This window comes from Emys orbicularis, chromosome 4 (assembly GCF_028017835.1).
Source record: "Emys orbicularis isolate rEmyOrb1 chromosome 4, rEmyOrb1.hap1, whole genome shotgun sequence".
In the NCBI taxonomy this organism is placed as follows: domain Eukaryota; kingdom Metazoa; phylum Chordata; order Testudines; family Emydidae; genus Emys; species Emys orbicularis.
This window is the reverse complement of record NC_088686.1, coordinates 102,864,300-102,876,560: the sequence shown is the minus strand read 5'-3', so window position 1 is coordinate 102,876,560 and position 12,261 is coordinate 102,864,300. Positions and strand designations below refer to the sequence as shown.

General features: G+C 39.6%; 1 protein-coding gene across 1 annotated transcript in view; it reads right to left on the bottom strand.

Moving 5' to 3' along the window:
* Window positions 1-5,388, bottom strand: part of TRIM66 (tripartite motif containing 66) — a 65,254-nt gene extending 59,866 nt beyond the window's left edge. The window contains exon 1 of the mRNA XM_065404305.1: window positions 5,169-5,388. Coding sequence (XP_065260377.1) covers window positions 5,169-5,388 — 220 coding nt within the window. The remainder of the gene's footprint in view (window positions 1-5,168) is intronic.
* Window positions 5,389-12,261: the final 6,873 nt, after the last annotated feature.

Genomic DNA, 12,261 nt, shown 5'->3' with positions numbered 1-12,261 from the left:
AGAAGCCTGTGAACAGCAGAGCTGCTTTTCCATGCTTCATGATGAGGTTTTCTTCCCTCCCCTTTTTGAAACAATTCATATTTTGTGCTTGCTCAAAACCTCTTTGTGAATATCTAATTAAAACAAATGAGTATTCTCTTTCAGAATTAACAGATGTAATATATTGCATCACTTGCACCATGTGATATAGCGTCAAAATATGATTATTTGTTGCTCTCGTAATCTGGCTGCTATAACATAGGCCAAATTGAAGTTAATAGCCCAAATGCTTCTTAAAGATCTGTACAGACACCCACATTTTAATACAATCCAAAAGAATGCTTAAATCAACATGGAATATTGCATGCTGGGACCTGTAGTCTCCACAAGCCACACCTTCATATTGAAAGTGAGTGCAGAGTAAAAGGAGATAGAGTGATTAACTCGTTTCATAAAGAACAATACACTTCTCTCATTAAAGACAGCTCAGAATACATGAATGCTAATGTGATGATCAGTTAGGCGAATTTTTGATGCCTTTGACCAATTATCTATAAGATTTCACAAGTAGGGATTATATGGTAGGGCTGCTATATAATATCTGCTCTTCCAGCTAAAGACAATTGTATATTTTCAACTGCAGTCATGTTGCCTCCATCTAAAGGTCTGCTTTAGTTGAGTTCAGTTTGCAGTTCTTCAATATTTGACCTTTAGTTTGTATTTTCTTGTCATTTTTGAGTCTGGATATTGGGTCCTCTCTTACAGAGGAAAAAGAGTGTCCATCAGTGGGTAGTTTTGACTTATTCATTTCAATTTTACTCCCGGGGGAATTCTGTGCCACTGCACAATGCAGAATTTTGAAGAAATTAATATTGTGCGTGCAGAATGTCCTTTCCCTCACAGAAACGGGCTGCAGTGCTGCTGGCCGCCACAAGGGGTCACTGGACCCAGCAGAGCCAAGCTCGCACATAGAAGACACTGCTTGGGGGAGGAGGAGGGAGCTAAAGGGTTCCTGACAGCTGCAGTTGCCAGCACACCCTGAGGGAAGGAGAGGGCGGGATGCAGGAAACTCCATGCAAGCCTGGGACCAAGCATCAGGTTGTTTCTCCCTCTGGATCCCTGGGCTCGGGGGGGAGGGGGGAGGGATGAGTGTCTGGGCTGGGGGCAGCCACATCTGGGCTCTGGAGGGGAGGAGGGGTGTGGGTATCTGGGCAAAGGGAGGCCCTGCGGCTGGGCTCTGGGGGGAGGTGGGAAGGGCATCTGGGCTAGAGGGAACCCGCAGCTGGGCTCGGGGGGAAGGGGTTCAGTGTATTGGCTGGGGGGCACCCTGCAGCGGGGCTCTGGGGGATGGGGGAGAGGTTGTGGGTGTCTGGCCCCTCGGCTGGGCTCAGAAGGGGGAAGAAAGGGACAGAGAAACAGGAAATGGGTTGTCATAGGGGTTTCTTTAACTCTCTACTCCTGGGGGGGAAATTGTGTGTGTCTGTATTGTTACAGACATACTTGCTGACAGGTATTTTGAAATAAATTACCAAAATAACTGAAACTGACGTGATTATGTAGTGTTATTGAGATAAATAAAATTTGCAGACTTTTGCAGAATTTTAAAATATTGTGCGCAGAATTTTTTATTTTTTGGCACAGAATGCCCACAGGAGTACAATTTGTAGGCTAGCTCTGTAATGATTTTGCCATGAATATTATTATACAAGTCATGGAAACCCAATAGTACCATGTGCAATTTATTTACATGGTTTCACAGAAAATAAAAGTCATTCCACAGGATCAATTCAAACAAAGATTTAATAATAATAAAAATTATTATTGAAATTTTCAACTTCTAGAAGGCTTTTCATCCATTCATTTCAAAGCACTTTACAGAGGTGGGTAAGTATCATTATTCTCATTTTACAAATGGAAATAAACAGCTTGCCTAAACTCACAAAACAGAAATGTAACCAGGGCTTAAACTCAATCAGTACATGCTGGCATGGTGTGTCAGCACCTTTTTCATGCTGCCTTCTTATGGTTCAGAATCTAAGCTTTCATTAAGAAAAAAGTCTCTAGCTGTTATGGTTGCTAATTTAGCCTTGAAAACATGACCTGAGTGTAACTGACACACAGACATCTACCTATGTTGCAGAACCTGATATCATAACTCATCTCAAAGGGTGCTAACTCAGATACCTAATGATAAAAAATTTTAAATTAAAATTGTTAATGATTTCATTTCTCAGCAAAGCATGTAAGACAGGAGAGGGAGGGTTATATGACGAAGAACTGCACAATATACTGATGCCACAAGGGAGCTTTTTCAAGGAAGGAAAGCTAAACACAAGGAACCGCCCAGCAGAGACCATGGATGCATTCGGATTCCAGTGAGGGGCAGCCAAGCACAAGGAGACCAGACAGCATGCCTGAGCAAATTTTAAACATCTGTACAATCTACTGTGGGTGGCTTCTCATGTACCTAGAGCTTACTTTGTAGTCAAAGCCTGCTTTTTTATTGTGGGAATACCACCTGTTCCCACCCAAAGCTGTCCTTTGAATGTAACACTTTCCCAAACACTAAACACATTCATCCTATGCAGCTACACAAGGGATGAATGTGGCCCATACTATTTAACATGTAAAAAGATTGGAAAACATACACTGAACTGCAGAAAAAGTAAATGAGAGTCAAACCACTAACTCCCACTGATTTCCAAGGCCTCCTATTACCAATAAAATGTTCAGTCACCAAACCCGTGAAGATCATTTACTTTTACGTCCTCTTGTCGGAGCTGTCCTCAGATGAGACTCACTGACTTAAGTTCCAATGTTTTTAAACCACCAGCTCTCACAAATCAAGTCTAAGGTACTCCCAGTTTCCCCAGAGAGTTCAAGTTACCTCAGATAATACTTAACACCTCTTCCTGAGCAAGAACATTGAGATGCAGCTTAACATGTACTTTCTTCACAACCTCAACAGCCATTAAGTAATTTACCCAGTGCACTTTAAATCCATCTTTGCAGCAATCCTAGAGGCATCACAAAGACAATTGAAATGGGAAGAGATGGCTTAATCCTGCTATCTCATAATTTGTACTATTGTACTGAAAGACGGGGATTAAAAATACATCTCTATAGCTAAGGGCTTTGTTTATCTTAGATTGCTTTCATTTGGAAATGTACTAGATTTTCCCCCTCACTTTGCATTTGATTGCATTTAGGGCTTGTTGATAAAGTGTTACCGAGTCTGAAAAGACTTGTGAAGAACTGAGTTAGCTGACTTGGTGCTGATGACAATTTTGTACTCAGGACATACTAGAACAAATCATGTTCAGCGTCATGTCACCTAACTGATTCAATGATTTATCTGGGTCTATGCTGATAATACAGTCATGGTCAGCATCACATAGCTAACTTAATTCTCTACAAATGTGTTCAAGCACAATAACAAACATTTTGTAGTATAGACAAGCCTTTACCAGCATTTTCAGCCACTGATTTAAGTGAGACACAGATGTGTTTTCTTTGCTGCTCATGTTGCTCAGATATTAATTAGAGGTTTGCACCTGGTGTCTTCCTTAAGTTTATTGGGTTATCACTGTTGATTGGTTCTTTTCTCTGCTATTTCTCCTATGTGGCTCTTATAGATCAGGAGCAATTATGGGTAACAAGCCAAGGTGGGAAGCAGCGCATTGCAGCTTTTGGCAAAACTTTGTTTCATGGGTGCTAGATTAGAATGTTCAGGTCCACTAGTGCTGCAGGTAAATAATTCCTGATCCACTCCACAGGCAACCATGAAAAAATGTATAATATTTTTAAAATATAATTAATCATCATCATAGCTAAATCCAATGTATCCAAGGATGACAAAGGCCTTTACAATGGCAAGAATCGTCATCATCTCCATTCCATATTTGGGGAAACTGATACACAGAGAGGTTGAGGCCAACATTTTCAAACTAGGCTACATCCAATTAGGCACTAGTAAATCAGAGGCTGAGTTGAAAAGAGAACCTAGTTCTCCTGGAATTGATCATAAAAAGCCACCAGAGGGCTTAATAGAACTGTGGTATCTCTTACTCTAGTTTTGTACCTTTTTTACTCAGTTCCCTGCACATGAATAGCCTCCTTCTTCCGCTGTGCTAAGTGAGTTCCCTTTCCTCCTCCAATATTTCTTCCACTTAGCCTTTCAACCATGATCTGCTTCCTAGTGCTGTTTCCAGCCACTCTCACATCTGAATCATCTGGGTTTGTGTTATCTATCCAATTCAGATTGTCAGCTCTTCACAGCAGAGACCATGTCTGCCTACAGGTTTCTAACATAACTGCTCTGCAACTGTTACAAATTAATATGATTTTTTTTCTTACAATCAGTGTTAATGTTTTCTCAGTAAAAAAAGTGACTGACTTCAACAAGCTAGGTTCTAGTTTGGCGTATTACCATATCTGTTTCTGATTCCATGTGTCTCGTTCTACAATTCAGAAACACTTGTGCATTTATTTTTAAAATAACTACTACAAACTCTAACCACAACTTCATGCTCAACAGAGCCAGATTCACAAAATCCTTGTCTTTGCAACTAAAGTGCACTAAGCTTACTTAGTTTAGCTAAAAATGGATGGAGTCAATATGCTAATTACAGTATATAGTGGAATCTGCTTATGATGAACCTGAGATGCAGTGATGTAAAATGGAAGTGCAGAAGTGCACCAAAATATATACACTGCAATTCCAGTTATAATGACCTTCAATAGAAGTGAAGGACCAGATTCAGATATCAAAATCTATTCTAAATTTTTCTATGGAAAAAAAAATTTACCTTAGAAAGTGCCATTGTATTCAAAGAATTGTGTAAAGAAGTTATAGCCTAGCAGCTACCTTAGAATACTTTTTTGTAAAACAAACATGCAGGATGTTAACACTTGTTTAAAACAATTATTTAAAAACAAACTGATTATGTGAGTTTAAACATTTTTCCAAATTATTTGTCTCTAATAGATTTTGTTTTTCCCAATAAACATTTATTTAGGGAGAAGGTACCCCACCCACCTCTTTCTCATTTCTAATTTTAAGTCTCCTAGTAATTCCTTTACAACATATTTTAAAGAATAATTGAGTAAAAAAGTGCTTCTCAATCTGCCTATTACAATATTGCATTATAAAGTGCCTAAGAAGTACAAAATAGTACATGAAATGTTACCTTCATACATAACTTCATGCTCAGTTGGAGTGTAATTGTATCCTTGAATCAAATCTGGAAGACAGTCCTTACAAAAGGAGTGAAGACAAGGCAGCAGTCTGGGGTCTCTTCTCTTTAGTTCCCATTTGCACACCAAACAATTCCTCAACAGATCTAGGCTCTCCATTTTCCTAGTCCAAAGTTTGACATCAAGGACACTAAAAGTCACAAAATGACTCATTACAACCACTTTCTACTTAATGAAGCGCTCGGTCACCCAAGTGAAAACTACAAGCCAACTGCAGGAGGCACATTCTCAAAAGCAACATTTATTTAGCCCCTTTGAAGAAAGGGGAAGTTCCTGGCAGGTGAAAATTGCATACCCACATTACTGAAAATAACGTTTTCTTTGCAGATTAGCGCATTGGAAAAAGTGGTTTTAGGCAAACAAACCAAAATTCCATTATCAGTACATAGTGCTTGCTACTTTTGATAAAATCTGAGGCATACTGTACTGTGGATCTATTTATAGTAATGCTAACTGTCTAAATTCTCACACACTGTACTCTTTCTGCTTGCAGTTCTCAAAGCGGATGGAAAATGTTCCAACTTTTTCTACATTTTCTTCCCAACATTTTACAATCAGCAACAGAAGTAAATGGGAATTAGGCATAAACAGTTAAAATCCCATTCCCATTTGAACAATGCATGATAGAAAGCTGCATACAGAAAGGCAACGATACTTGTAATTATGAACATTTTTGCTTCTAAAGATTTAATAATGTGCACCTTACACACTGCACAAGTGTCATCTTGGGGTTCCACGCTTACTGCCTCTCAAAGACTACGAATCAAATTTTCTCCCTTTACAAGTAAAACAATGTTTTCCCTAACTTTAGCCTGGGATTTCCAAGTAAACTGTGTACTTGCTGGCTTATGCCTCAGCCCAGATTCTGAAATTGGAACTGAAGTCTCAGTTCCAACATGGAAATAATCCAAACATGCAGCAGGAAACTTTGGAAGTTACAACTCATGAAGTTTCCTTCTTGTTATTCTACAGAGAGGGGGAAAAGGTGAATGTAGTTCTGCCCTCCCCTACTCCCTGAAATAAGATGAAGATTTCACCCCATTGGGCCACAGATCCTGCAAGATTCTCAAAGAGCAAGGGACACAACTACGCTGCTGTTCATTGCCTCCGCTTTGCTGCTTAGCCCTGGAAGCATGCCTTCTACGGGGACTGTCCCTGGAGCTCCCCTATAAAGGAGCTAGCTCCACAGCACGGAGGGCAAACAGCTCAAGCATGTTTGGGCTGTATTAATTGATGTTGATTTCTCCCATGTGTATGGGCAGGGGAGAATCTACAGGAACCCATCTGGCTCCCTTCACCTATACCCTTGGTAGAGCTATTGCAGAGGGGCTTCTGTGAGGTAGGAGAGACAGAGAAGCATGCTGCAGAAGCAAAATACCCCACGTCTGCAGGTGAAAGTGCCCCCTGTGCACAGGGGAGCACACGTCACTTAGGTAATCATCCTCTTCATGGTGTGTGAGCCAGGACAAATCCAGCTGTCTCCCACAATAATATCATAACAGGTCAGAATGCAGAGATGCCTTTGTTTTAGGTAAGTTGACTAAGAACTTCACCCCACCCACACAAAGCGCTAGATGACATATGTAACAGTTGTCAAGGTAAATCTCAAAAGCTTGCCTTTTCTACTTTCATCCAGTCTGTCCAATGGATAGAAATCCTGATGTTCTATTTTATTTGTGTCAAGCTCTTTCACAGGGATTTACCAAGTATTCACATGCAATAATTTGTAAGGATGGGATTAGGGAGTGGAAAAGCCTTTCTCATAGGTCTGGGGCTCCTCCAGTGACATTTTGTTGTTGTTATTTTGTTTGTTTTTAAAAACATGCCATTGGGAATAATCTGCTGCATTCCAAGGGCAAAAAAAATGGTGTCCATTCAGAAGTATTTTTATAAGTCAGAGGAAAAGGACAAAGGAGAAAACAGTGGATGGCTATTACTTGAGCCAAAGAAGTCCTCTCAGCCTACCCATGTCCCCTTCAACAGGATTACCAGAGCTGAATAGAAAATTGGGCCACTCGATATTAGCCATAGCTTTCATGTTTCACAGAAGGGCTCCTGTTCCACACCACAAAGTAGCTCACTCCCGCCTCCTACAAGTATAAAATCATAACCTATTAAGTCAAAATAAACTTCAAAAAGAGGGAAAAGCAATGAATGCAGAATAAAAAAAATTTGCTGAACTGAATGCAGATCATTTTTATTTAACAAACCCAGCTGGAGAGACCACAGTGTCGGTGCAGTGGCTTTATACAACAGAGTAAACAGGATGACATACTGTTCCCATAGACTGCAATTCCATTCTAGCTTCCATTAGCAAGACTGGAATTGTGCAATTGTGAAATGATCACTTTTGATGTTTCCTGCAAGCTTTTGTTCTTTAGAGGCCATCTGGGGAAAGTACTCGAGAAAGCTTTATTGCAGGCACAAGACACCTACCCATTGAACACATATAACATTTTCATATCACTTAAATGAGACAGAAAGACATTATGTGTTTCTCATTTAAAATTATACTGTGTTTCTAGTCTGCCCGTTACAAGATTAACGCCCACTTACTGAAAGATATTTATTACATCTGAGGGGTTCAGAAAACAACAGTTTTCCCCCCTTTACAATAAGTTACATAATATTACCAGCATGTGCGTAAACTTGGGCAACTAGCACAACTCTTACATGATATAACTAGAGAAGCTTCTCAGGTCCTGAGTAATGCTGAGCAATCTCTCTAGACTTTACTGAGGGGCTGAGCCAGACAAACAAGCATATGAATAAAGCAACATTTAGACAAACTATAAACAATGTGCACACATTTAAAGCAAAACAAATGGATTATCTAAAAGCAAAGGCTGGGAAGCATGCTCTTTTTATATCATGGAACAACAAAATCTGAATGACTCAAAAATTACGATCTCTCCATTTAAAAAAAAAGAGTAACAGTAACACATTTTAATTTTACTATTTACAATTTTAAAACATATTGGACTAAATTTTAAAACCTGCCTCTTATTTTGCAACCACAACCAGTTGCAGGCGCAAATGAAAATATGTGGCCCTCTAGCTACTTGATTGCACTAGCATATCAGACAGACAACAATAATCTATCATTTGCATCCATAGTTGACTGCAGATTCAACATTAGAGGCCGTTTTAAGGCCCATTTAAAAATAAGCTCCATTAAACGTATCAATAGTATAATTAGATAACATGATAATAATAATGATTATTTAAATATGAACTCACTTTATTTGATGCATCTTCATGATCCATCTTCCAGAGGTAAATGTTCCAAGTGGTCTTCTTCAGTCTCCAGCAGTACATACCTATACTTTAGAAAGGGAGAAAAAAGTGATCTGGGAAACTACAGGCCCGTTAATTTGTCCTCAATAGAATGCAAGGTCTTAGAACAAATTTTGAAAGAGAAAGTAGTGAAGGACATTAAAGATAAAATACAACATGGTATTACAAAAGGTAGATCATGCCAGACCAACATGATCTTCCTTGAGAAAATAACCAATTTTCTAGACAAAGGAACTGCAGTAGATGTAATATACCTGGATTTCAGTAAGACATTTGGTACCTTTACACATGGAAAATTATTAGTTAAATTGGAGAAGGTGGGGATTAATACGAGAATCAAGAGGTGGGTAAAGAACTGGTGATAGGGGAAACTACAACAGATCATACTGAAAGGTGACTGTCAGGCTGGAGGAAGATTACTAGCGGAACTCCTCAAGGATCCATATTGGGACCAATCTTATTTCACATTTTCATTAATGACATTGGCTCAAAAAGTGGGTGTGCACTAATAACATTTGTGGATGACACAAAGTTGGGAGGTATTGCCAATACAGATAAGGACCAGAATATCATACAAGAATATTTAAATGACCTTGAAAACTGGAGTAATAGAAATCTCCAATGGCCAGAAATCTCCAATGGGGCACTATAGGGAGAGAGCTCTCGGTTAATATATTCTTCCCAAGTGTCTGGCTGGTGGGGCTTGCCCACATGCTCAGGGTCTAACTAATCATCATATTTGGGGACTGGAAAGAATCTTCCCCCAGATCAGAATGACAGAGACCCTGGGGAATTTTGAATTCCTCTGCAGCATGAGGCACAGGTCACTTGCTGGTTTGAACTAGCATAAATGGTGGATTCACTGCAACTTGCAGTCTCTAAATCAAGACCTGAGGGCTTCAGTAACTCAGCAAGAGGCTACAGACCTACTACAAGAATAGGTGGGTGAGGCTCTGTGGCCTGCAACATGCAGGAGGCCAGACCAGATGATCATGATCACGCAGGGGACTGGACTAGAACACCTCTCAAGCTCCCTTCCAATCCTACGCTTTTATGATGGTTCCTTCTGGCCTTAGTCTATGAGTCTATGCTCCTCACAAATACTTTAACATATTGCTTCATTACGAATTAGAACACACAAATATATTAATTTTATAATAGGAGGCTGAGTTTTTAAGGAAGTGTAATGTTTAGACAGATGGCTAAAAAATTTTCCAGAACCAAGGCCATAGAGCAACAATGCAAACCCACCTTATGAAGTACTGAGAGCCATCAGTACACCCTGGCTTCAGTTGAAGGACACAATACATCACAGAATTAGGATTTCCAGGAAGGTGTAAATATGTTTCATAGAAGAAGAAAGCATAAGGCAAATGGTGCCATAATTCGAGCGTCTTTATAGCTTAGGGCTGTGACTTTCATAAGTCATCTGATTTTCTCTCTCTCTTGTGTGTCCTCATCTTTATTTCTTGCTGATGCCATCAAATGGTGGTTTTGCTATCTTCCTGGTGTTAAAAGGGGGTGTTTGTTGTGAGGATTCCACACGGCTTGTACAACATTATAATATTTTATCTTAACATATTTGTTTATTTTATAATTGGTACACTGACAGTTATTTGGGTTGGCAAGGGCTTGGTTTCATTTGTTGAATACCACCAAACAAAAATACCTTTTCATATTTATAAAACATGGATACAAAGTAAAGAACAAGAGGGAAAACAAGCAAAACATTTAAAATCAAAAAGTTAAGTAAGTCTTCATTTTAATTAGCTCCTTCATTCTTGCTCTCTATTTGTGCAGAACCTATTAATGGGAAAATCCTTAGTCCGAAGTCTCTTAAATGTCATCAGATGTCCTTCCTGGGAATCGTATCAAATTGTAAAGATGACCACTGAGTATCTAGTAAATTCTATCTAGCTTGGTGATATCCTTTCTTCAGCAAAGGCTAGTACCGGATACTTCCAAAGAAAAAAAAAGAAACATAATGCACCTGATGTGGCACACTAGAACTATCCTGCGTTATTGAGAAAAAAAGAAATTATGCTAAATTCTAAAACACTGTCAGTAGGAAGGGTCAGACTCAGAGGTCTTAAGAAAACTGCAGTTGTAAATCACAACCTAATGGAAGCTGTGTGAGGTTCACAGATTATGAGCTTGTTCCCTCCACTCCAATTTCACTCACTCTCTTATTTAGGTCATATGTGTGCAGCAACTCTACTTCTATGTAATTTGTAAACGGAAAGGTAAAAAACTAGCTTTATTACAAACTATGATCAACTGCTGGAAATAGGTTACTAGACACCTTAGCAAATGTATAGTACAAGACTGTAAAGGACAAAACCACTCAGGTTCACAATTGCTCCTAAACATTTATATACAGGACCTCAAAATTAAAAAAAAAATATTGTCATATTTTAGTAACAGTTTCTCCTATGTCATTCTCCCCACTTTTATTTGTACTAAGCAGCAAGTATTAAAGGACACTATCATATATTTAATGGAAAACTTTGGAGTGAACTGTAAAAAAATCCACTTATAAACAAAAATATTAGTTGTAATTAACAGGCAATGTTTTCACTAAAGTATAAGTAGTTAAAACACTTGTTTTAAACCAAAATTATTTGGCAAAAACAATAATCTTTTACCAGTAAACCCAAGCCATTTTAAACTATGTTTATAGCAGAGTCTGAAGGTTTTGGAACAGCCAAAGAACTGTAAATATTTCTACTGTTACACTCTATTTGCATGAGCTTATAACTCAACCATGAAAATTTATTCTGGGCTAACACCTGGCCACATAGGATACGTCTACACTGCAGCTGGAAGGAAGCTTCACAGCCTAGGTAGACAGAATTGCCCTAACAGGGCTTGAGCTAAAATATAGCAGTGTGGATGTTGTGGCTCCAATGAAAACTCAGGATAGCAACCTGAGCTTAGACCCACAGGGTTTGGCAGGCTTGAGAGCCTGAACTGCCACTTGAAATGCAACATCCACACTGCTAATTTTTAGTGCACTAGCTTGAACCCTACTTTCACAAGTCTCTCTAGGGGGCTAGAAGGCTCAGTCCCTGCTACCATGTAGACAATACCCAAAGGGTCTCATTTTGGGAGTGAATTTATTTTATAAAGAAAGAACTGACTACTTTGCACATGTATAACAATCTCCATTTGAATACTTTAAAAACCTTTTAAAACATTGAGGAAGTAAGATTCACACCACCCAGGCAAGGTAAAGAGCATCTCCATTGTATCTGTGGGAAAGCTGAGGAACATAGGAGTTAAATGGCTTGCGGAAGGTAACACAGCAAATCTGTCACAGGGCCAGGAACAGACTCTAGAACGCCTGAATCCATATCCTGTGCTCTAAGCACAAACCCACAGCATCCGCCACGCAAGCTCTTGCGGTGCAACAGGAACACTATTTCCAACCACACGCCCACAAAATCATTTGCCTTAAAAACTTGGGTTTTTTATAAAATAAGAAAGGCGGGGTGCTCTTTGTTGCCTTCCAGCGTTTAGGATTCATGTTTTCAAGCTTTTCGCACAAGGAGGGCCACCACGCTACTTGACACACAAAGTACAAGCCGAGTGTTCCCTAGCCCCGTGACTCTAGGAGCTGGGGCTTCAGGGAGACCATCAAGCATCAGCAGCCTGGTGGTAACGTCATGGGACCAGAGTGAGCAGCTCAGGAACCCCCGGGAGGGGGCGGCAAGGGGACTCTGCCCCGAG